The sequence below is a fragment of the Pagrus pagrus genome (genome assembly GCF_965226575.1).
Source record: "Pagrus pagrus genome assembly, chromosome: 14".
Classification (NCBI taxonomy): Eukaryota; Metazoa; Chordata; class Actinopteri; order Spariformes; family Sparidae; genus Pagrus; species Pagrus pagrus.
Genome location: NC_140198.1, coordinates 1,083,977 through 1,109,409, shown reverse-complemented (window position 1 = coordinate 1,109,409; position 25,433 = coordinate 1,083,977). Strand labels below are relative to the sequence as shown.

Below are 25,433 nucleotides of genomic sequence, written 5' to 3'. Positions count from 1 at the left end.
CGTTTTCATAACGCGAACCAAACTGAGCGTCCGACAGAGATCACAGTGATAAATGTCACTTTGGGAGTCGCTGGCAGTCAGCCGGTCGTTTTGATATGACCAAAGGTGTTGACCAATCTAATTTACATTTCGTTGTAATCTGTTGGGTTATTGTTATTTTAATCCAGCTGACAGACAGACAGGTGAACACATAGTCTCCTGGGTGGAGGTTGTAATAGGCTGTTGTAGGTCTCGTTAAATTAATATTGCATCACACACGTCTTCAGTTCAACAACATTTCCCTCAACTCCTCACTGAAACAGGATGTGATGTCACCAATTACAAAATATTCAACGGCGCAGAAATAGAGTAAAGAGATACAAACAGAGCGGAGTGAATCTCCATCCAACAACGTTCAACCTCAACACACATCAGTCGCCGCACATTCACAGGTCAAAGTTCAACTCTTCAACGAGGAACTTGGACGATGTGACCATGAAAACCACCAAACTAACAGATGTGGAGCTGCAGAGTTCAGATCAGACGCCAGCTTCATTTACTGTGTGAAACCTGCCACAGAAACACACTGTGTGTGTGTGTGTGTGTGTGTGTGTGTGTGTGTGTGTGTGTGTGTGTGTGTGCAGGCAGTGCACCTGGCTGCTTCCCATCAGGCCTGTGTGTGTGTGTGTGTGTGTAGAGGAGGCTGCTGGCCCTTTAAAAGCTAAGATGGTGTCCTACGAGCTGCAGGTTCTGCCTTCTGTTTCCTTCCTGCCTCTCAGAGATCACAGAGCATTTCAAATTGAACCTGAACTAACCTCTCTCTCTCTCTCTCTCTCACACACACACACACACTCTCTCTCTCTCTCTCTCTCTCACACACACACACACACACACACACACACACACAGGTTTTCCATATTAAATGACAGTGCTGTCAGCTGATGTTCTTGCAGCAGTGAGGTTACAGAAGTCTAATTGCAGAATAAACTGTCTGAATGCAAACACACACACACACACACACACACACGCACACACACACACACACACACACACACACACTGACATTCACATTTGGCACATGACAGCTCTGCTCGCGTGCACGCAGATCATCCACACACACGCACGTCTCCTCTCTCTCATTGACCAATAAGGTGCACTTACTTTCTTGTTACGGGTCTCCGTGTGCATCTCGGTTGCCGGAGCGGTGCAGCGGCGGAGGGGTGGAGCAGCGGGAGCAGGAGGGGGTCGGTCGGGGCTTTGGGTGTAGCTCAGGGAGGACTGTGAGGGAGACAGGAGGGATTGTGGGGGCTGGATTTCCACCTTTACAGTAAACAGTCGGGATATAAGAACACGGTCCCTCTTCAGTGGCTCTTTTCAGTTCATGTCCGCAGCGTCGAAGCTCCTCTGCTCCCCCCAAAAACCAGCCAGTCTCTCTGCGTCTCTGCCTCTCTCTGACGGCGTGTTGTTGCCGTGTATTGAAGGGCTGGGCTCTCTCTCTCTGCCTTTTCCTCCTCCGCCTCTCCCTGCTTGTGACCCCACCCTGCGTCCCCACCCCTCATCTCTCTGTCAGTCAGGAGCTGCGCAGCCCTGCAGAGGAGCCGAGCTGCCGGCGATCCGACACCGGCTGCAGGCGGGAGAGCGGAGCGGAGGCGCTGCAGCACTAATGCATGAGAGATCATTCAAGTGCATGCAAACCTGCCCTCATCCACATATCTGCATCTATTAATACCATGCAGCAGCAGCAGCAGCGGCGGCAGCGCTGCTTATTGCTCAGAGATGGTGGAGAGAAGCACCCATGTCACCTTACTGACGTCAGCCAGCAGGCTAATTGAGGACACTTGAGCTGGAAGGGGAGGGTTGGGAGCGGTTTACTGTATATATTCAGTCAGGCTTTGCAGCATTACGGCTGATAAAAAGCTCCGATGGACGCAGGGAAGGCAGCCAGCCCCGGTGATGAGTGCTGGTTAAAAACCACACCCTCCCTAATAAAGCAGGGTGTGGTGCACTACAGGCGTGCATGTGTGCGTGTGTTTTAATTAGTTGTCATAACAGAAAATGTGCACGCATGTGACAGCCAGGGTGGACAGAGAGCAACACACAGCTGACGGACACAGTGTTCAGCACATGTTCACATCCTGATCATGGAGACACGCGGCTCTGACCCCGCGCTGCTCACACGCTCATTTAAATCACCGTCTCCTCTCTTTCCTCCATGAAACGCAGCTTCTAGTTCATTTTTTGTTCACTTGACGGATTCCACTACATTTCCCATGATTCCACGCGCCGGAAGTGGACGCACAACGCGGAAGCATGCGAAGGTAAACACAACGTCCAGTTAGCAGTGATTTTAATAAGAACTGCGGCGTTTTAATCGATCAGCTCGGGTTTCAGAACTGGTCCGACACCGGTGGAACCAGAACAATCCAGTTTAAAGCTGTTACGTCGCTTTTTACGTCGATCTCCTTCACGCAGCGCTGTTGTCATGGAAATAGCTAACAGCTACAGCCAGCTAAGCTAGCGTTAGCTGCTCTGTTGCTGCGTGTCTGTTTGTGTTATTTACAGTTTAATTCCGAAATAAAACGTTTAAGTGGACATTTATATTGTGTTAAACTTCACTGTGGACACGATGACGCGGGGCTGTGTCACCGCTGGTGTCTGCTGTCGGCCGGTTTATCTCAGTTTATCTCCTGTGACGTCACTGAGCTGAAGCACGTTAGCCTTCTCTCTGCGTCAGAAGGCACGAGGGCCTCCACTGAGGCGGACTCGTACCTGGAAGCACACCTGTGTTTGTCTTATACATCTTAGTTTACAGTGGTGTCAGGATATAGAAGAAATCTTCCACTATGGAAACATGGAGTTTAGTGATGGGAATTTCTGCTTTTGACAGAATTAAAAATCTTAGTTATTAAAGTAATTAAAGTACCAACACAAAAATCCTGAATCCAGTGTTGTTGTGAAGCAGTCCTGCTCATTCATTCATTCATTCAAAACTTTACCTGCAGTCTCAATAAACCCAGCTGGAGTCGGTCCAGTACAGAATAATATCCTGATGTTAGTCATTGGAAATATAAACACATTTTTTGCAATGATCTCTCAAATGTGGTTATCAAACACTTGTGATATGTAACAGAGGCAGGATGTTTCACACTTTACTGTCTAAAACAACATTATTTCACTGAAACCATAGACTTCACTGGGAATTTAGGAATTCAACCTTCACGTATCTCTCTCCTCTCACATGATATATTATTATATAGCCATAAATCAATTTAACAATCAGTTGATCTACAGAAAGCCAGTCAGCCCCTTTCTTGTTAAATCATTTATCATGTAAGTCATTATTCTTGTAACGTGACTTTAATTTACATATTTTGGGGGTTTGGACTGGAAGCAGAATGAGGACAGCGCGCAGGGCTTCATGAAATTGTGATGGAATTTTTCACTTTTTGCTTTCTGTTTGTTTTAAAAACCAAACAATGAATTGATAAAATTAGAAAATACCCGGCAGATTAAACAATAATGAAAATAATCGTCCATCACTTTAGACCAAAGTCACGTTTTTAACCTTCCACCTAACCGTCTTTTTTCTCGTGTTATATTTTAGTGAGTGCAGATACATTTACAGTACGACGCTTTTAAAATAGTCGAACCATCACGTGGAAGAATCACTTTGTTGATGATGCCTCGGGTTGTAAACGCTCCACACAGTGTGTGACCTGCTGTCTGTGTGACCTGCTGTCTGTGTGACCTGCTGTCTGTGTTGTGTTGTTCAGAGTGAGCCGGCGACCCTGTGAGGACGGCCCGCTGCTGGAGGAGCAGGAGACGGAGGGCCAGCGGCAGCTGCACAGCCTCCTGCTGCAGCAGCTCCACACCGACGTCGACATCAACCGGTCAGAAACCCTGTTCATACCTCCAGAAGATGAGATTATCATAAAAATATGATATCATAATGTGTGGAGGGCGTTTAAAACCAAACCTCTGGGTTTTAGCACTATTTCATGTCTTGTGTTCACGTTCTTTGTACTTCCAGCCGGCCAGAGTTTTCTTACAGTTCTGCAGACACCAGCTGGGTTTGGGGCAATTTGTAGCTACAAAAACAGACCACGATACAAAGTCCTGACTGAAGTGAACCTGCAGTGGAAAAAACCCCACTGATGAAAGGCAAAACATTCTGTGGTGAAATGTTCAGGTTTCAAACAAAACGTGCCTCTTTCTATAATGAGACATTATTTGACTTGTAATTCAGCTCAGCACAGGAGATAATACCTGAAGAATCATTAGAGATCCATCATTTCAGCAGGGAAGTTATTAGAGCTGCAGCGATTAACGATTAGTTGTCAACAATTATATTCATCACCAACTCTTCTGATAATTGATTTTATGGACTTGAATAATTTTTTAAGAAACAAGGTCTGAATTCTCTGATGTCAGTTTGTTAAATGTGAATATTTTCTGCTTCTTTCCTCTGTGACAGTAAACTGAAGATCTTTGGTTTGAGGACGAAACACTGATCAACATTTTTCACCCATTTTCTGACACTTTACAAACCAAACAACTTATCGATTAGTCCAGAAACAACAGACAGATTAATCACCAATGATTGCGATCGTGAGTTGCAGCTCTACATGAAACTGTGCTGAGATCAGTTGGATTTACAAACACAGATTTTAGGACGGAGTCCTTGGATCTGTCGCTGACAAAATATTTGTCTAAAGCTTCATTCAGATGCAAATTCTGGTGAAAACCTCCCCTGACGGATTTACTGTCGAACAGCGACAATTAAAAAAACAATAAGCAGCGATAATGAAACCTTCCTGTGCAGCTCGGTGGGAAAAGAAAGCAGCGTTATTCCCACAGGAGCTCTGTGCTGTATATAAAAACTGCTCTGTTGTGTTGCCTTCACACAGAGCGGCCTGGAGGAGGTTTTATACACAAACCAGCAGGGATGCATATTCTCTCTCAGACATCTTTTTATCAGTGAAACATCAGAGACGACATTCAGGTCATGTGAATCCTGCAGGATGTAAACATCATGTACACAAACAGTCGTATAACAAAACCTTCTGTCCCACAGATGTGTAGCCAAGAGGCAGTGCTTCGCCCCGGCGGCTCTCTACCGGCCGTTTGGACAACAAGCAGCTGGAGTGAGGAGCCTCTCCCAGTTTCAGGCCCTGCAGGACGGGGAGAACGAGCTGGCCAGCTTACGGGAGCTCGGCCTGACCGACACTGAGATCGAACTGTGGCAGAGCAGAGACGAACCGGTGGCATCAGAGAAGGTAAAACCCACTGAGAACAGGAGGAGCTGGGTTCAGTTTCATCTTCTCCTCTTGTTTTCTCTGGTTTTCATCCAAACACATTCAGGTCTCATTGATTGGAAACTCTACATTAGTCTATATATATATATATATATTTATATATATATATAAATGATAAGCATCCATTTCCCCATCTTCGTCTCCACTGAATGCTTGAAAGTGTCAGGCAAAAATATACTTAAAGATAGAAGTCTAAAAACTTTGCTTTAGATCTGCGTGACCTCCATATGTGGTGAAAATGTTCACTGCACATAAACAAATCTAAGTATTCAGTTTACTTCCCATTTGGGGAAACTTGACAACTAATTTTTGTGCTCAATAATTAATGAAACATCCACATGTTTGACTGTTAAGCATTAAAAACCTTCGACACCTTGTGAACGGTGAGATGGACCCCCTGCAGTTTGCTTAGCGACCTGGCATTGGTGTGGATGACGCTGTCATCTACCTGCAGCAGGTCACTTTCACACTTGGAGAGCACCGGGAGCACTGTGAGTCATGTTTTTTGACTTCTCCAGTGCTTTCAACACAATCCTGGCTCAGTCTCGGACTGTCCTCTGGACTCCATTGAGGAGGTGGGTGAGAGGAGGATGTTAGCCGAGCTGACATCTATTATGGACAACCCCTCTCACCCCCTACATGAGACTGTGGAGCAGCTCCTTCAGTGACCGACTGCTCCACCCACGGTGCAAAACAAAACGCTACCGCAGGTCGTTCATCCCGTCTGCAGTCAGACTGTACAACACCACAAACTCCTAATGTAGCACCATAAGCACCTTAAACACCACCATATCCTGCACTATTACCACTTCTACCTCAGCCTTTCTGTGTAATTACTGTGTAATTACTGTGTGCAATAATACCTTGTTAATACCTAACGAGTACATTTCCCCGATGTGGAATAAATAAAAGTCTAAAGTCTAAATATATTTGTATAATCATGTACACAAATGGGCCAAATCTAACTTGTTAAACTCTGATATACCTTCTGTATGTATATATATATATATAGATAGATAGATAGATAGATAGATAGATATATAGATAGATAGATATATCAGTATCTGTGTCTTCCAACACACTGATATCTGCTGTGTGTCCTCACAGTCCCACGGTGTGTGTGCAGCTCCAGGTGTGAAGCAGCAGCGCCTGCAGGTGATCAGAGACAAGATCGAAGCCAGAGACGAGCTCCTGTCCCGCCCACAGCGATTCGCCTCCAGCCGGCCGCTGTCACGGCGCGAAATGGAAATCGAACGGGCACTTTTCCAGGGAAACGACCGGCTGGGTTTCCTCACCGCTCTTTACCATCGAGGTACGGAGATGCATCGACAGTGTTTACTGAGAGGAGATGGTTAAAGAGACGTCAGAAAGAAGGTTCATCACAAGAAGTGTACAGAAACATCTCACCTCCAAAGAGACACATTTCAGTTACTGAACAGATTTTCTGACCCCGAGCAGTCCAGGCTTCAGCTTCTTAAGCACCAGATTTAGACAAAGTTTCTAGAAAGGTTTTTGTCTACAGGCCTTAAATTACAGCTTTCCATAATCTTCGGTTTAGTTTCAGAATATGTTGTGGTGTCTTCACGTGAGTGCCAGTGAAGACTTTAACTGTTTTCAGGCTTTTAAATGATGTTATTGATCAGATTTTCCAAAAAATACACCGTATAATGTCTGAAATTTAAGCTAAAGGAGCATTTCACCTCATTATCTCCTCACTGCCATGCTGATGGAAAATCAGGTGAAGTTTCGTAGTCGACAAAACATTTCTGGAGTGTAATCCAAGTCTCCAGAAGCCCCGAGATCCCAAACTGATTTGAGAAAGACGTTATTTACACACTTTTTTAAGATGAAGTCTTCACTGTAGCTGCTTAGACAGAAGCGTCAGCGCTCATCCCAACAGTGTAAATAACGTCTTTTCAAATCTTGTGGTCTCGGGGCTTCTGGAGGTTTAGATTACAGCAGACCAGCTTGTGAAATCAGTCTTGTGATCTTGGATCAACGACAGAAGAGATGAGTCTAAGAACAAGGATTTTTGAGAGGAAGTAAGGTGAGTAAAGTCGTGAAACAGACACTTTCATGTGTCTCACGTGTGTTGTTGTATTTTCCTCCACAGATGAAGTGAAGCAGGACGACCAGCAGGGGGAGACCTCCTCTGATCCGATGGACTCTCTGTACAGAGACGTATTCGTAAAGGGAAGACAACAAGCTTCATTGCAGGACTCTGAGGGAGAAACAAGTGGAGCATCACACCTGCTGACACACGCAACTGTATCTGACCAATCACAGGACTCGCAGAGAGACGACAGCCAATCAGAAGAAGCTTCTGACCGTCAGGGTGAAAAAAGCAGCTTGTCAGAGTCGAGTTCAGACCTCTCAGAGCAGCAGCTCGCTCAGGACAGACCGAGGAAATCACCTCCAGCTGCTCCAACACAGATTAACATCAGCCAGCCAATCGGCAGTCTGTGTGGAGCGGTGAGGGCGGGGTCAGTGAGACAGCTGACTGTCAGAGGGGACATCGAGCCCATCTCAGACGAAGAAATCCTGAACAACCGAGAATCTGAGGACGGGATCCGGAGCATCCCGAGGTTCAGGAACTACGAGCCGGGAAAACCCAACAAGGTCTAAACTTCGTGTGTCTGGCACCACAGAAGAAGAGCTTCAGACGAGGATCTGATGTACTTAAACATGACCTTTGTCTCTCTGCAGGTGTTGTGTGTGAAGAACCTGAGTCCACAGGCCTCAGTGGCCCAGCTGGTGGCGCTGTTCTCCAGGTTCGAGCAGGAGAACGGACTGCCGGTCGTCTACCGCCTGCTGACCGGACGGATGAAGGGTCAGGCCTTCATCACGCTGCCAGGTGAGAGACGATGACGGTGATCCAGTGGATCAGAGCCGCCGACAGCTGTGATAAACTGTGGACTTCCTGTTTTAAGGTGTTTTTGTTTCCTGTTGGCAGATTCTGAAACGGCCCAGAAAGCCTTGCAGCTGGTCCATGGATACCGGTTGCTAGGGAAACCTTTGGTGGTTGAGTTTGGCCGTGAGCGACAGGAAGACGAGAACCAGAAGAAGAAGGAGGAGAAGAAATAACAACTGTAAATAATGTGTCCGATGTGATTGTTTATTATTTATTATCTGGATTAAAATGTGGAAATCTGACAGTTTTATGTTTGTTTGTTTGTTTGTTTTTTACCAAACTCTCTTTATGTTCATCTTTCATTGATCACAGAAATGAGAAAACAAATAAATGAATTCAGACAAAACTAAAGAGGATGTAGAGAGTTCAGATGTTTTCCAGTAACACGATGAGACGATTTCCTCTGAACGATAATCTGAAGTTTTATATGAAGGACGTGATTTTTGTAACAATAACTGTTATAACTGTTATAATCAGAGTTTTTCTTAATGAAATTCTGTGTGAATTCAACCAATTATTAATAATTTTGTATCTGTAAATAAAAAACTGTCTGATGATTTTAATATAGAATAATTAGGCAAAACAAACTAAATATGACAAACATGTTAACAGCACCCCTCCAACACTTCAACGCACTGACAGATGATCCAGCAGACAGTTCAGACTGACACTGACCCTCTGACCTGATTGTAATCAGATTACTTATGTGATCAATAAACGTAGACAGTTATCTTCAGTCAGATGAATATTACAAACAGCATGTGATATCGTATGACTCATGTTGCTCTATAAAGAACAGAACAAAAGAGAAGTTCAGTTTTGTGACGGTGCGTCAGGCAGCCTGATCTTTGGCTTTAAACAGTTAAATGAGGTGTTACTCTTCTGTTGGACACCAGGTGGAGCCGTTCAGTCATCACGAGCCAGACATATTTTATTCATCTCTTCAGGGAAATTCAATCTAGTATTCAGTTTACTTCTCTTCTGAAACGAGACTCGCCCAAAAAAAACAGCATCCACATGTCAAATAAAGTTTGTTCACACACATAAAATCACATTAATGTCACTTTGTATTTCCTGACCTCACACTGAGCTGCATGTTTAATTGTCCTGCAGGAAAATGTGAGCGTGCATGAACTTTCTTTGTGTTTCTACTCATTCTTACTTTGTTGCAGCGTCTGTTTACCTCAGAGTCAATTCCACATATTCATACATTTAATTTACTAAATGACAGAAAATGACAGAGAGACAGGAGCTCGGACATGAACTGAGAAGCTGATGTCAAAAGTTTTATTTTGAAGGACCAAACCTGAGGAAACTGATGTCCCACTGCAGAAACTTTTGATTTAAGTCACATTTCTGTAACATTTGTGTCGATCTCTTCAACATGACACACTTCTGGGTGAATCGTTCATCATTAATTTATGAGTGGCGTGTTTTTCGATCCTGGTCCTGTCACCTGTGCTGCATGTTGAAGAGTCCCAGCACACCTGACTCAGATGAATGGGTCGTTATCAGGCGCCTGATGATGAGCTGGTTGTATTAGTGGAGTACTGATGCCCCTCACAGGACAGCACAGCACAGACCACTGCACCATGTTCTCATGTTGGTTCTCATGTTTAACTCAGTGATTCATGTTTTCAGCTCGAGCTCGTCTGAAGTGTCTCGAGCTGCAGCAGTAATTAATGACCTCACCATCACACCTGCTCCTGTCCCCAGCTGGAGAGCATGAAGCTGTGACCAGCTTCTCTATTCTTAGATGATAAACTGGTTTCCTGCAGTCGAGTTTTATTGTGCTGGTAAAACTTTCTGGACTTCTGTCGACCTGATTTTGTCTAAACTGAGACGTCACGTGTCTCTGCTGGTCGTACAGACTGGACCTGTGACAGACGAGCTCAGGATCATCCAATGTCTGTTTTCAGATTGTGTTTGTCGTCTCAGTGTGTGTGTGTGTGTGTGTGTGTGTGTGTGTGTGTGTGTGTGTGTGTGTGTGTGTGTGTGTGTGTGTGTGTGTGTGTGTGCATAGTCCACTTATCTCTGGTGTTCTCTCGGTCAGATGTGTGTGTGTTGAACCAGTTCACTTCCTGACTCGGTCCCAGTTTCCCCTCACTGCTCGACTACCCGGGCTTGATGTCTGCTGTATTTCATTGTGAATTTCCAAACAGCACCAGAAGTTTCACCGGGTTTTAAAAAGCTGCACCCTGAACTCACACACATGAATATAAAGGCCCGTGTGCTGCCTGCAGTGTCAAAGATCCCATCAGCACCGAGAGTATTTTTATATTGTGAGAAGTTAAAGATGTCAAAGTGCTCTGACAGTTTTGTGACTGTGAACTGACCCAGTGAGCAGTTTTGGTCCGTGAGTCAAACTGTATCGATCGGACCGAAGCGGTTCTGTTTTGTTTGTTCAGGTTTGTTTGTCGACCTTCTGTTTGCCTTCAGTTCAGGGCTGCGATCTTTCCCTCGCTCTGCACTGTGACAACACATCAACAGAAACTCAGCTCAGTGTATTTATTAACAGCTGCTCATCAACGAGCCGCCAGGCTCAGTTCCTCTGTTATTACACTGTGGAGGAGTTTAAGATGATCCACAGATCTAAATAACTTTGTCTTGTGTCACCAACATCTGCACTTTATGTATGTTAGAGCAGCTTGTTTCCTCTCGAAGGTTTGAGGCTGAAGTGTTTTGTTGGTTTCGATCTGACTGAATCTATTTTTATCAGTTTGTTGATGTGAATTCATCACAAATATAAAAACTGGGACACTGATTCTCTGATCCAGGCTTCACTTATATCTACTGTGCAAACAGAAAGGATCACCGTGTCAGTGTGATATTAAAGAGTTTGCATTTATTTCCAAATAAAAAATAAACTTGAAACTGTGACGAACGAACAGCTGAGGGAGGATGAAACAGAACGACTTGGAGATGAAGTCAGAGTTTTAAATGTCACGTGGTGAGAAAGGTTTCCAGTTGTTTGGTCCACAAAGTGAAACACAGCGACTCACTGTGACGCAGCACAGATCCTCAGACTGCTACAAAAAGTGGAACAAGTGAAACTTTACAGATAACGTCTGTTCAGACGGACCACCGCTGATCAAACCTGCCCACTACAAACACCTTCCTGTCATTACATTTTACATTATGATGATAAGGCACAATATTAATTTATATGAAAAAACAGTTTTGAATACTTTTGTTTCTGAGCTTCTGTCATCAGGAGACATGTGGGAGGTCCGGTGGTCTTCTAACTGTCAGTACAGAGACGGTTCTGCGTCAGAGTCTCAGGTGATCCAGCAGAGTGACGTTCGGTTCTGTAGGTTCACAGACGCAGCAAATGGCTCAATACTGGACGGTCCAAACAAAAGACCCCGAGCATCATTGAGAATGTTACAAACAGCCACCAGATTTAACTTTATATTTCAAGATAGTTGATGTCTGCATGGATCATACATCAAAAACATTCAACAAAAAGAAGATGGCCGCTGACGTTAAAGGAGCAGGTCACCAGTCAGTCTCTCCGCAAACATTTCTGGAGCTTCACAGTAAAACAGAGTTAAAGCGTTCTGCTAAACAACTGAAGCAGCTGGAGAAAGAAAAAACATGAAATCCCCAAATCAATCTGAAAAGATGTTTTTTTACCCTGTTTCAAGCTGAAATCTGCACAGTAGCTGCTCAGCTGAAGGTGTTAGTGTGTGGAGACGTCTGGTGTTTAAATCATCTCCAGCTGCTGCAGGTGTTCAGCAGAACGCTGCAACTCTGTTTTACTGTGAAGCTCCAGAAATGTTCTGTGGACTACGAGACTTCACCTGACTTTATATCATCAGGAGGAGATGATGGCTGAGCCTGACTTTATATCATCAGGAGGAGACGATGGCTGAGCCTGACTTTATATCATCAGGAGGAGACGATGGCTGAGCCTGACTTTATATCATCAGGAGGAGACGATGACTGAGCCTGACTTTATATCATCAGGAGGAGACGATGACTGAGCCTGACTTTATATCATCAGGAGGAGATGATGACTGAGCCTGACTTTATATCATCAGGAGGAGACGATGACTGAGCCTGACTTTATATCATCAGGAGGAGATGATGACTGAGGTTAATGTTTTGGGTGAACTGCTCCTTTTAACAGTCGAGTTGTTATCCTGCTGGTGGTTTGTGTGACATCTTCTGCTTATAAATGTTCAATCGTAAGAAAAGATAAAAACATCTGAAGAGAAAAAACTGTCAAACAGTTTGTGGCAGTCTTATTGTGTCGGTTGTCATGGTAACTGTCCTCCAGCGTAAAGCCACTTTATTTAACAAAACTTTCCAGAAATCTTCAAAGTTTAGCGACAACATTCGATTGAATACACGGTTTAAATATATTGAATCAAACGATGGAGTGACCTCAGACGTATCCTGTGATGTCATATCCTGCCGCAGTGGGCTTCTTGGCACCTTGAGCTCCAGGTGTACCCTGGGAGCTGCCGCTGGCACTGCGGACCAGCGTGGCCCCCCTGCTGGCTGCGTTCATGCCTCCAACCTGCAGGGTGGGGTTGCGGTAGGTCTGTGAGGTTGTCCGTACACCTGCGCCCAGCACGCCGCCTCCTACAGGATACGGATACCCTCCGCCGTGCCGTCTGCCACGGCCGCCGTCCTGCTCGTCACAGCACGACACACACAGCAACCCTCCTCCCAGCATGGAGATCAGCGCCGAGGCCAGACCGACGTACAAACACTCCCCCAGCTCGAACTTCATGCTGGAAGGTAAGTTTGGTCGGTAGAAGGTCTGGACCACCTCGTGTGTGGTCCACGCCACAGGTATGAGTGCCAGGAAGCCCGCAGCAAGGAACAGACCTCCACCGGCTCCGGCCACACGACTCTTGACTGCACCTGAACCCTCCAAGCAGAGTGTGCACTGCATCCCCAGGACCGCCACGGCGATGGCGAGGATGGACAGCACGATGGAGATGACCATGAGGGCTCGAGAGGCCTGCAGGTCGGCGGGCAGGGCCAGCATGGAGTTGTAGGTCTCGCACTGGAAGGCCCCCGTGCTCTGGTAGACACACTCCATCCACAGGCCCCTCATGTTGGCCACCGCCGTCACGATGTTGGAGCCGATGTGTGCAGAAATCTGCCAGTACGGCAGCACCGTGGAGACCAGGGTACCCAGCAGGCCCAGCAGGCCCAGGAAGAAGCCCATCAGCTCCAGAGCTGCTGACGCCATGGCAACAACTGTGATGGAGGAGACCAAGAGGGAAACACAGTGACCCGTCAGACCTGCTCCAGTTAAACCCACAAGTAATAATGTGTCTGTAGCAGGTGGGATGAATTCAGTTCTGACAGCAGCCAGTCGTTACGGGTAATTAAACCCACATTTAATGGGCTATTCTGTCAATCCAGGGTATTTTTAACCATCACATGACCAACTCTGCAATCATATCGTCTGGAGCTGTCCGTCCTGGGAATATTAAAATCACTTTCCAATTAAGTCTCTTCAGGTGACCTGACTGGGTCGATCGTGGACCTGAAAGATGGAGGCTGTTGTTCTTGTCAGTTAAATGAAGGTTGATCCACAGTTATTTAGAAAACTGGTGTAGATTAAAGTCAGCAAACCTGATCACGGTTAGTTAGCTACCCAAGGCTAACTTCAATGATAACCAACGTTAACTTTAACGCTAACCTGAAAAAATAAGTGTGTTTTGGCTTTGGTAACTTGCTAACGGTTTAGATAACCAGCTGCTGCCATAACAAGCACCCCAAATGCTAACTTGCTAACCTGAACAATTAAGTGACTGGTTATGGCTTTGTTAGCCTGCTAGCTAACTGTCAAGCAGGCTAAGTTAGTGAAACAGCTGCTGCTAAGCACTGTAAACATTATCTTCAATGCTAACCTGAACAAGCAACCGGTGGCTTTGTTTGTATGTTAGATACATAAAGCAAACATAAAGGCTGGTTGGCTACCCAACAAACAGTCATCATTACGGTAAAATTAGGGTATTCAGGTACATTTTACTGATAGCTTAGCCTTCATCATCACATACAAACTGATTTTAGCTCCTTTCTACTGACATTTTATTAAGATGTGACTGCCAGCGTTACCTTTTTGTTGATACTTCTGAAGGTTTAGCCTTCTTAGAAAACTGTTGGAAGTTGTAGCTTCAGGTCAGTTAAGATGAACAAGGTTAGCTAATGCTAATCAGTGCTAACTGCAATGCTACCTTTAACTAGCAGCTGGTTTTTGGTTTTGTTAGCTTGCTCAACTGTCACCCAGGCTAACAAATGGTGGCGTTGTTTTGATGTTACGCTGATTTATGCTAGTTAACAAGCTAACAAACATTTATCAATACAGTAAAATGACTTTTGGCACATTCACTGCCGACCTGTAGCTACTTTTAACAAGAGACAACTTGACTTTAGCTCCTTTTAGATAAGTGGCTCCCTGTAGGCCTGCTAGTGTTTACATGAAGTTTGACTTAGATCCAGTTAGCTACTGTGAAAGCGTTTTACCACTTGGCTGTTTGTGTCTGTAAGATATCAAGTTAAAGGACATTTTTTGGGTCTCATTCTCAACTTGTCAAAAACTGACACTTTGGGATGATAGCACCGGTCGGCCGTCGCCCCAAAGTGTCAGTTTTTGACAAGTTGGTAAACGGAGAGCGTCATTATTTGAAGAGGACCTGTAAGCTGGTGTTATCTGTGTCCGGGCTCTGTGTTGTTCAATGTTGCAAAGTCCACTGACCCAGTTAACGTTAGCATTAAGCTAAAACACCACAACTAACTACTAGATGTCAAGTGAGACGCTTCTCATGAAGAGGAAAGTGAACAAATGAACATCAACACCTCATGAACAGCGACTTTAACTGATTCAGCGTTACAGCACAGAGGTCACACACTGCAGGTTAACAGCACAGACTGTGTTCATCACATCACTGATGGTTAGTTTAAGTATTCTCAGCGCTCCTTCTCTGTCTGTGCAGGTCACGTTTTATATTTTAGATTATTTTCAAGATTGTTCCACAGTTTTATTAGCAGCAGTTTAAACTGTGTTAATGAGAACTGTGTTAATGAGAACTGTGTTAATGAGAACTGTGTTAATGAGAGGCTATCTTGTAAAAACTCAAGTGCTGAAACAAACAAAACAAACAAACAAACATCATTTAAATGCAAAACAATCAGCAGAATAAATGTTAAATAAAAAGATGTTGTTCTGTCACACCAACACAACTGGGACCAGATCTGTGAGTGAACACAGTGTTGAACAGTGGTCACTGGCTCGGTAGCCTCCACCTCCTCACATCAAAGTCAGCTACAAAATGAACACACCCAAATTTAATTCTGCCGACTCAGCTGGTTAACTGCCATCCAAACCTGCATCCATCACTTTCTGAAGGCATGTCGCTGTTAATTCACAGTTAAAGTCCTTCTCCATGAAGTATTCACATTATTGTGCCGACTGCTCGGACTCAAACGCTCAAAACATCTTGTATATATACAACATGTACCACACACACACGCACACACACACACACACACACACACATGCAGCCCAGTTGCATGCATTACCTGAGCGTGCTGCAGGTTGAGGACGAGCCGGACGCTGGACTGGTGGAGGATGTGGTTTTGTTGGTTTGCTGCAGGAGCTGGAGGTGCAGCTGGAGCAGAGGATGAGGATGAGGATGAGGAGGTGGAGGATGAAGACACTGAGGAGCCTGCAGTGTGTACAGATTGTGTTCAGCACTGTTGGACCTGCTGCTCCTCCAGGAGAAGTAATACTGTTCTTCTTCTTCTTGCTGTATCAGACTCTGACTGCCTCCTCACACTTTGACATAGTCGCAGCTGTTGTGCTGCTGCTCCACTTGTAAATGGCACTCACACTCTGCCGGCTGCATCGGACCGAGCGAGCGAGCCAGAAAACACTTTGAGAAGAAACACAGTCCTTTAAGTTTGATTTACTGCCTGCTGGAGGAGGCTGGCCAATTAACACAGCAGTAAAGCAGGACAATAGAGCCGGTTAGAGGCTGTGGTCCTGGTCCATGTTGTCTCTGCCTGATGTTCTGCTGTCAGTGAGTGATCTCTGTCCTTCACCCAGACTTTCACCTCCTGTCATGCACACACACACACACACACACACACACACACACACCATCACTGCCAGCAGGTTAATCATTGTCTCATCGGTCATTTCTCCAACACAGACGCTGCTCCATCCACAGCGGGTCGGTCCTGCAGAACAGAACATTCAGAGGACTCGTATGAATATTTCAGCACATCAGTGAGAAATGTTTAATTCAGCGAGCTTCACATCACTTTAGTGAAAAGAAAAGAACAGACATCCTTTCATGTTGCGTCTCGTTTAGTCTGCAGGAATCCCAAAAAACTGCTGCTGAGCTTTTTTAATTTGAATTAAAACGAGCGACTGAATAAAGCAGCCTGAGGCCAGACGCAGCTCAGAGAGTCCTGCTTTATTTGTTCTTATCTTCATTTACTCTCATTTAATCAGGTTTAGTTTTATTTTGTATCCTTCTTCTTATATTCCTCTTTCTTATTTCTTTGTCAGTGACTCTGTTCCCTGATTCAGCAGGTGAACTTCAGGTGACACACTGACGACGACGACAGGAGATTTTAATTCTTTTAAAGTGTGTTTTAGAGGAAGTAAGAGTTCGTTCTCTGGTTTCCTGGGAATTGAAGTAAATGTGTTTGATGGATTGTTTTGCTGCTTCACACTGATTTAAATATGTTTGTTTACCTGAAATAGATCCAGAATAACGACGTGTAATAAAGTTACAGTAGTAAAGTTGTGTAATGCAGACAGGAGCCAGTGCGACCAACACCAGCTAACACACACATTTCTGACAAGCCACCAAAAAACACAAGAACATTTCTGATGATTCTACTTTAAAATGATGGATTTTTCTTTCTCTTATCTGTCCTGCTGTATCTTCTGTATATATGAATGTTATGATGTTTTAAAATGCGTCAGTCTTTTCTACAGCGCCAGTGGAGGAAATACAAATTCCCCATTGTTTTATTGTGAAATTAAATTATTGTATTTTTGCCTGAAAACAGTCAAATTTAAAGATGTTTAGAATTAATATGTATATATATGAGAGTCAGCCTTGAAACCCACCACAGTTAACATGTATAACAGAATTTCTCCTCAAGTTGTTAAAACCTAAATAATAATAATGAGATGACGTCAGTGTCGTCCACATGTACACAAACATAATTTGCTGATGTGGAAAACTTATGAAAATAAAGTTCATCATTTTAACATTAGGCCAATAATTCAGGATTATTAAATAAATCACTCGTTTAATTAATATATTAAATAATAAACAGACATAAAATGAGCGTTCACAGCTGCCCTGAGTTTCAATAAGTTAAATAATTATTTCTTTAGTAATTAATCATTTAAATGCAACATAAGGAATTTAAATGGGCACATTTAATGGTCTTCAGTATGTTTTTACTCTTTCATTAATCATATCAGTTTATAGGGTTAGGGTGATCAGTTTTTTGTCATAACTGATTATAACTTAACAATTTAAATGTCTGTAATCATTGTGGTGGCTCCATACAACAGTTTGTATTGTAAAAAAGTATATGAAGTGTGGTTAAGAGTTAGAAGCACTGTTTTCCCTCGCAGGAACTGAAGTTAAGTACAAATCATTGATTACTATGTTTGATTACATGAAATAAATCCAGAAATAAAACTTTTTTAAATGAATTAGTTTAGTTTTCTACCAGACTTATATGAAATAATGAAACACTGTGAATGTCTGAGTTATTCTGATGGCAGCTTCAGCCGCCGCACACAAACAGTTTAATCATAACAGTCTGAATTTACTGCTCAGTTGAGCTGACACTGAAGTTGGCCGCCTCTCCAACGCCCTCATCCATCAACCGTTTGCTCGCCGTCCATTTAAAGATTGCTGCTGCTGCTGAGAGCCACGACAACATCCAATCACAGCATCCGATCACAGCAACATCCAATCACAGCATCCGATCACAGCAACAGATCACAGCAACAGATCACAACATCCGATCACAGCAACAGATCACAACAACAGATCACAACAACAGATCACAACATCCAATCACAACATCCGATCACAACAACAGATCACAACATCCAATCACAGCATCCGATCACAGCAACATCCAATCACAGCATCCGATCACAGCAACAGATCACAACAACAGATCACAACATCCGATCACAGCAACAGATCACAGCAACATCCAATCACAACATCCGATCACAGCAACAGATCACAACAACAGATCACAACAACAGATCACAACAACAGATCCCAACATTCACTCACAACAACAGATCCTACAACAGATCCTACATACCACGGCGGCGTGTCTCCAGATGACAGATACAGACTCATGTCTCCCTCAACAGTCAGTCAGTCAGTCAGTCAGTCAGTCGGGTCACCTGAGCTGTTCACAGGCTCCATCAGTGTCTGTATCAGTGTCGGTGGTTACAGTCATCCAGTTTGCAGCTGATCCCGTCCTGAAGCCGCAGCCTTTAGTTTCTAATCCCTCACATAGCAGCAGCATCATAATGGGATTAGCTTGTAATCCAGTCACTTCCCGTACATGAAGTGGACTGAGAGGGCAACGTCCACACAGCCCCAAACACTGAGCCTCTATTATAAATCACAGAGGGGCTTTATGGACCCGCTGCATATTAATGAGGCAGCTCAGGAGCTTTGTTCCACTCTGAGACTGACTGCTGGTCAGTCAGTGTGAATGAGTGAGAGGAACACACAATGTACTCATCCAACATCCTCAACATCAGAAATGGTGTAACTAAAGTGTGTGTACACGTGAACATCACACCTCTGTGTCATGGTTAAACACGTCGCTCCAGAACCAGGAGCACTGACCCGGTGCTGTCACAGCGTGCACTCTTCTGGGAAGGCTTACTACAAGATTTAGGAAGTTAGCTGTTGGGATTTGCTCCCATTCAGTCACAAGAGCATTAGTGAGGTCACCGATCGTGTTGGCCGATGAAATTCAGTCAGGTCAGTTCATCCAAAAGGTGTTGAGGTCCAGCCGAGGTCAGAACCGTGTGGGCCAATCAGGTTCCTCTACAGCAAACTGGGAAAAACATGTCTTAATACAGCTGCTGTGTGTAGAGAGGGCTAGAAGCTGCTTATGATCAGTGGTGGAGGAGGAAACTACAGCAGGAACCAAAGTTCACGTACTTTTAGCCACAAGTGTCCAAACTACAGTCCAGCAACAGTAATCTGTGTCAGGTGAACGACTTCTAAATCCTCTGGTTGTTTCAGACGGGTCACAGAACCAGAAACAGCTCCAGTCAGAGGAAAACACACAGAAACACAACAGCTGTTTTTATTGATCTTATATGTTTTGTCTTTTTTTGCAACGTATGTTTATTAGATACAAAGTTTCCAGTAAACATTCTGTATGTTACATTATATATTTACAGTCTATACAGGAGACACAGGAGACAGAGAGACACCTGAGGACGGACACGTCTCTACCTCAGGTTCATACACTGCACGTATTAATCATCCTGATGTTGCAGATTACTGCGGATCAATAACACAAAGTCACAGAGGACAACTCCAAAGTATTAATTACTATAATTACTTTCACGTCCACAGCCTCCATCTACAGGTGTGTCTGACCCTCAGGTAAGACAAGCTACAACCGAGCGTCTCTCTGTAAATTGGGCATTTTGTAGTCGCAGTATGAAAGAGATGTTTTCCATTCAGTGGCTTTGATTATTGATTGGCAGCTCTCACCCTTCAGTGTTGTTGTATAAATACTTCTATAATCTGATATTTCTCCAGTCAACACACCAAGTATGACTAATATTAGACCTCGAGTGAGCTGGGAAACGTTATCGACTGCTTCATATGTTCCACTCGTTCACCTGTTTGCCTGGGATTGATTCTGGATCAGGTGTTTTATATATATATATATACACACACACACACACACACACACATATATATATGACCCCCAGCAGTTTGAGCCCTGCAGCTGGAGGATCGGGGTGTAGTTTGTGTCTCGTGTCACTAGATGGTGATAATGAGAGCTTCTTCAGTGAAACGTCTTCAGACTAACCTTCATGTGATTTTATCTGATGGATGGACAACAGAGCAGATCTTAGAGGACACAGATAAACACAATATACAGGAGTTGCTGATGTTAATAATGTGACTGTCGATCTGCATTCAGATCAGTGTTGAGACTCTGATGGATGAAACCAGCATCACTCAGTTCAACAAGGTGACAAGTTTAGATTTCTTTCATCTGTGCTGTTTTCAGGTGTTTCCAGCAGGAAATGTGAAGGCTTCAGTGGACCGGTTCTGTTTCTCATCTGTTTATAAGAAAACAGACATTTTGATAATTATGTTTAAAGGTGTTAAAAACAGTAGCATCAATAAGAAACAGTCTGCTCTCCGGACGTTGAAGCTTCCTCCTCTCTCTGAACTGTAGACGGTTTGTTTCTGGACTCAGCTCTTCAATCATCCACATCAGCTTCAGGTGTGACCTGCGACCTGCAAACCACCTGGCTCCATTACTCTCATCAGCTTCAGGTGTGATCACAGTCAGGTGAACTGCACAGTCTCACATAAACAACTGTATTTGACTCATTTACAGAACGTTGGCGACATCTAGTGGTCAGGACGAAAAACTGCACTGTTGAATAAATACAATCCAGCTGATGTTCAAATGTGTTACTGGTTATTTCATCAACCAAATAACTGATGCTGCGCTGAATGATGCTCCAACATCGCTGCTCAGTCTTATTGATTATTATTCTTGTGGTGTATAATCTGGTCCAGGTTCACACCGTCTCTTCCTATAGCTTTTAAAAACTGCTCCTGCTCAGTGTCAGCGTTATGTTGTTGGATGAGTACAACAGAATGAAACACCTGAAACTCTAATACTATTTGTTATGAAAAATCAGCATTTGTTGTAGAAATATTAATATAGAGGAGGAGCACTAACATCCAATAAGAAGAGGTGTGTCTCATTGAACCAGCACAGGGAGACATTTCACCACTGATTATGAGTCGATGGGTCACATGACCTGGAAGCTATTGAAGAAAAACTGATGACTATACATTGAACTTAGTTGGAAAAAATGGGATTTTTCATTAAAATAAGAATATAAAATATGACAAAGTCTAAAATATTAATAAAAAGATTAAAAACCAGTCAAATCAAATATAAAGAAGTGTGTCTCATTCAACCAATATCGGGAGTTTGTTGTTCTGGTAGGTGGATTATTGAACTCTGCTCACCGGCCGCTGACTGAAGCTCACATATTAACACACAGACGGGAGAGTGTCGGTTAGTTCATTTGATCAAGATGCTACTGTTCAATAAGAGTAAAAGCATCATTTTGGGCTAATTGTTGGTAATCAGAAAAGGCTAAATACTGACTCCCTCTGGTATACACTACATAGTTTTCATCTAAACACAGTCAGTGGTGTGAAAAGTACACAAAAGTCATACTTGAGCAAAAGTCAGGGGCCGACTTACCATTAGGCAAAACTAGGCGGTTGCCAATTGATGCGTGTCCCTGAATACATGTTTTGTAGTAAGAGCTAACAGAGGAAACTTTTTCTATCTTGCTAGGTGTTGATGTAACTGTCTGTGTCTTCCTGTTTCCGTCAGTGTGACGAGCTGAAATCCATGCAGGATGCAGTCATTGTATCCTGCATGGATGTTGCACTGTATCCTTAACAAGTTCATTTTAATTTCATTTAGATTTGAAAATGGTTCCTAAAATTGAACAGTGTGTCTCCATCTTGGGGGTTGATCTGAAAATGGTGATGATGAATGAGTATTTGTAATTAATGAAAACATTGGTTATTCACTGGGTTGTTGCACATGTGTGTGATAATCTCTGGACACGAGGGACCTGAATTTAAAGAGAGTGATGAATATAAACTTTATTCAGGGAGCACTTCATGATGAGGCGCATGTCATGGAAAGACGAATGTGTGGATGTCCAGTGGAAAGGGGGCGTTATGTCCCATTCACTGCAACAAGAAGAAGCAGCTGTGGTGTCGTTGTTGTAAAGGTGAGCCCAAAACTATTGTTTTCATATGTGAGGTAGGAACTTTTCTTGGGAAAGATGAATTGATGTAAACCAATATCGGCAAATGTACAAATTATAGTGTGACTAGAGATAACAATTTTTTAATAGCAATCATGAGTGTATGTAGTTTATTATATGCCCCCCATTATTGTTGTACCTGCATTTGATGTTGTTTAGATGTAAAAGCCCTGATAAAGGCTTTCCCAGCCGTCCCTGACATGAACTTCAGCACATCTAAAAAAACAAATGGAGGAGAGGAGAGATCTGGCTCTTCACATCCTGGAGGCCTCAGGTAAAGGCTAATTAAGCTACAAATCAAAAACAAGATAGATAGGAGGTAAATATAATTAAATAAATGTTGTTTTAGTCTTTGATGATCAAACTTGCTGTGCTATGTGTGCCACCTTCAAGCCACCAGGACCAGGAACTGCCATTGTACAATGGGTGAGTAATTGAAAAACAGTTAAAGACATGTTGAATTGTTATATAGCCATGAAAAAGATATAATAATGTTTAGGAACTGACCTGGAATTGACTCAAAATCAGTGTGGATCATGTAACTACACTGGCTGCATGAGATACACCTCTTGTTTTTACATTTTACATCTCGAAATATTTTGTATTAATTTTTATTAATTATTATATGTAAATATTAGCATTTTAGCTCAATAACTTCCAGGTCATGTGATCAATCGACTCAAAATCATGTTGGGATCATGTGACTACACTGGCTGCATGAGATACACCTCTTGTTTTTACGTTTTACATCTCGAAATATTTTTTATTAATTTTTAGGCTATATGTAAATATTAGCATGTTAGCTCAATAGCTTTAAACACAGTATCTCTGCTTTAAATATCCCACATTTTTATTTTAAAAACAGGAAGTCGGTACGCTGCAGCCGTCTTCTCCGTGTGTTTACTGTAAAGTCTGTAATACGGGTGCACTTGAAATGTTGGAGTGGCTGCGAATGTTGAATATCCAACTTGAAACTAACTTCACTGAAGTCTTGTCATGATGTATTTTCCAGCTGGCCCAAGACGGTTTTTTAAAGAGTTTTGGCTGAAGAAGTCGCCCCACAAAGGAAGACTCTTTCAGTTTATCACAAATATTAGCACTAAATCATCATTTTGAGGGTACATGGTTTTCACTGGGCAGGAAGGGTTTGAAATATGTAACCAGCAACGTAAATGATGCACAGTAGTGGAGTAGAAAGTGCAGTATTTGCCTCTGAGATACAGCGGAGCAGACAAAACTGAAGTTGCATGAAATCCTAATATGTCTACGTCAGCACTTGAGTAAATATACTTACACTTCACCACTGGGTCAGAGCCTGATACTGTGTTTGTGTGTTTGTTTTCAGAATGAGGGAGAGAGACAACGTGAAAAAGGGACAGGAAGAGAGGGACAACAGGTAAAACACATAATACATGTGTATTCTGTTCAAACGTATGTGTCTGTATAATTGACCTGTTGTTTTGTGCGTTGTCTTCTCGTTTCAGAGGGCCCCATGCCTGCCTTTGCCTTGGGCCCCAAATTTCTTAAATCTGCCACTGGCAAAAGTAAAGATATCATGTTAAAATAAAAATACATAAAAAAGAGTAGTACTTGAGTTAAAGTCTTTAAGTATCAGTAAATGTACTCAAGTATCAGAAGTACTAATAAAAGTCAATTATACTCATATTTACTCTGTACAGACCTCTTTGTGCTTTGGGTGACAGATTATCGTCCTGGCTGATTATTGGATTCGATATTCAGCATTTTTTCGATTATTCTAATCTGTGTTTTTGTTTTGTTTTTCCAACTGTTGATAAAATAGATGAACTTAAAAACACCTCTGCATGTAATCTGCACATAATTAGTCAGTACAGTTATCAGATAAATGTATTTAGTGAGTAAAACGTTCAATATTTGACTCTAGAATGTATATATATAGTATATATAAGTATAAAGTAGAACAATACTGAAATACTCCAGTGAAATACAAGTGCCTCAACACTGTACTGAAGTACAGTACTCGAGTACACATGTTTCACTGTGTATAATTTATTTTTACTTGCACTTTTATAATATTTATACTGTTGTATGAATACGTTTGATACTTAAGTACATTTGATATCAGATACTTTAAGACTTGGTACTTGACTTTTACTCTTTGGGTACTTTTTAAAAACTCTGTATGAGAGTTGTCGCTTTTTATATAACTCTCAGCAACAAAGCACAAAACTGTGTCTCCCAAACACTTCAGGCCACGAAGACCAGAACCGTGACACCAGCTGATCCAGGTCCAGTGCAGGGAGGAGCTGTTGTTCTGAGACAGATGACGTCACTCATCAGGTGAGTGTGCGCGGTGCTCTTGCAGCAGCAGAGGTCTCTATTTCGCGGTACAGCTGTCAAACCTGGGACACGCCCAGAAGCACACCAGCTGACCAATCACAGCGTTCCCCGGTGTCGACTTTCGGCTCCACCGACCAATCCGAGCGTCTGAAAAGCAGCCGGAAGGATCCATATGAGCGGGTCTGGCTCCGCCCACATTATGAGGAATATGAGAATGAATCTCCCACGCGGGTCCGTGGGTTCACGTGCTGACCGTGACCATTGGGTATAAACTGCAGACTGCCCCTTTAATTGTGTCCCATATCGATATGATTGACAGCTCAGGTCGGCCTGAAGCGAGCCGAATCGAACCAGTGTTCGGTCTCAGAGAACATTAAACCAAACTTCATTTGGATTTTTATCTTTTTAATGTTTGCTTACTTATTGGCGAAAGTACATTGTAGTTTTATGTAATTTAAGATGTGATTGTGAAACTTTATAAACCACTGTTCAGTTCGGCGTACGCAGAATATTTAAACACACTGTATTTGTGTAATGTTTTTGCATTTTATAATCGGGACACCAGATGTTTTCCAGGTGGAGTTACACCATTGAAGGCGTTTGTAAAACACGGGGATCCGCGTCATTAATCGGGCTTGTTATTGATAAAAAAAATATTTTGTCGATAATATTGAAGCCGAATTAAAAAGTAGTACCACTGATACTAAATGGTACTGAGTCATGATTTATGAGTCGTGTGTTTTAACTGATGAGCCACGACCGGTTTAAATTCCCATGCTTTTAAACGGAGGTCGTCACTGCGATGAGC

The 25,433-nt window shown here is 43.2% G+C and overlaps 3 protein-coding genes and 1 long non-coding RNA gene across 8 annotated transcripts in view; 2 read left to right on the top strand and 2 right to left on the bottom strand.

Moving 5' to 3' along the window:
- klf8 (Kruppel like factor 8) overlaps positions 1–1,831 on the bottom strand; it is a 70,088-nt gene extending 68,257 nt beyond the window's left edge. For both annotated transcript variants that reach the window (XM_084374524.1, XM_084374525.1), the window contains exon 1: positions 1,141–1,831. In XM_084374524.1, the coding sequence (XP_084230650.1) occupies positions 1,141–1,167 (27 nt within the window). In that variant the 5' untranslated portion in view covers positions 1,168–1,831. The remainder of the gene's footprint in view (positions 1–1,140) is intronic.
- A 317-nt stretch (positions 1,832–2,148) lies between these two features.
- Positions 2,149–8,447, top strand: rbm41 (RNA binding motif protein 41). Its single transcript, XM_084374523.1, has 7 exons — positions 2,149–2,297; positions 3,753–3,869; positions 5,054–5,255; positions 6,402–6,606; positions 7,408–7,913; positions 8,001–8,148; positions 8,248–8,447. Exons 1-7 carry the CDS (start codon positions 2,290–2,292, stop codon positions 8,376–8,378), a joined length of 1,317 nt encoding a protein of 438 aa, XP_084230649.1. The 5' UTR covers positions 2,149–2,289; the 3' UTR covers positions 8,379–8,447.
- A 2,386-nt stretch (positions 8,448–10,833) lies between these two features.
- Positions 10,834–15,956, bottom strand: cldn2 (claudin 2). 3 transcript variants are annotated; one of them, XM_084372960.1, is made up of 2 exons: positions 15,754–15,956; positions 10,834–13,422 (listed from the first exon to the last, which is right to left on the bottom strand). In XM_084372960.1, the coding sequence occupies exon 2, from the start codon at positions 13,412–13,414 to the stop codon at positions 12,596–12,598; it is 819 nt and encodes a 272-aa protein (XP_084229086.1). In that variant the 5' UTR covers positions 13,415–13,422; positions 15,754–15,956; the 3' UTR covers positions 10,834–12,595. The 3 variants fall into 3 exon arrangements, with proteins under 3 accessions (XP_084229086.1, XP_084229085.1, XP_084229084.1); XM_084372959.1 differs by lacking the exon at positions 15,754–15,956 and adding an exon at positions 14,868–14,895; XM_084372958.1 differs by lacking the exon at positions 15,754–15,956 and adding an exon at positions 14,290–14,555.
- Positions 15,957–22,183: 6,227 nt separating this feature from the next.
- On the top strand, positions 22,184–22,732 carry LOC311269721. 2 transcript variants are annotated; one of them, XR_014624135.1, is made up of 3 exons: positions 22,184–22,270; positions 22,475–22,580; positions 22,656–22,732. It is a non-coding gene; the product is annotated as an uncharacterized lncRNA (long non-coding RNA). The 2 variants fall into 2 exon arrangements; XR_014624136.1 differs by having other exon boundaries at positions 22,237–22,270; positions 22,466–22,580.
- Positions 22,733–25,433: the final 2,701 nt, after the last annotated feature.

Excerpts from the sequence above, each read along its gene's own strand:
- rbm41 (XM_084374523.1), top strand. Across the intron at positions 3,870-5,053 it reads ACCGACGTCGACATCAACCG|ATGTGTAGCCAAGAGGCAGT; the intron begins GTCAGAAACCCT and ends TCTGTCCCACAG. Across the intron at positions 5,256-6,401 it reads AACCGGTGGCATCAGAGAAG|TCCCACGGTGTGTGTGCAGC; the intron begins GTAAAACCCACT and ends GTGTCCTCACAG.
- cldn2 (XM_084372960.1), bottom strand. The coding sequence starts at position 13,414 with ATGGCGTCAGCAGCTCTGGAGCTGATGGGCTTCTTCCTGGGCCTGCTG.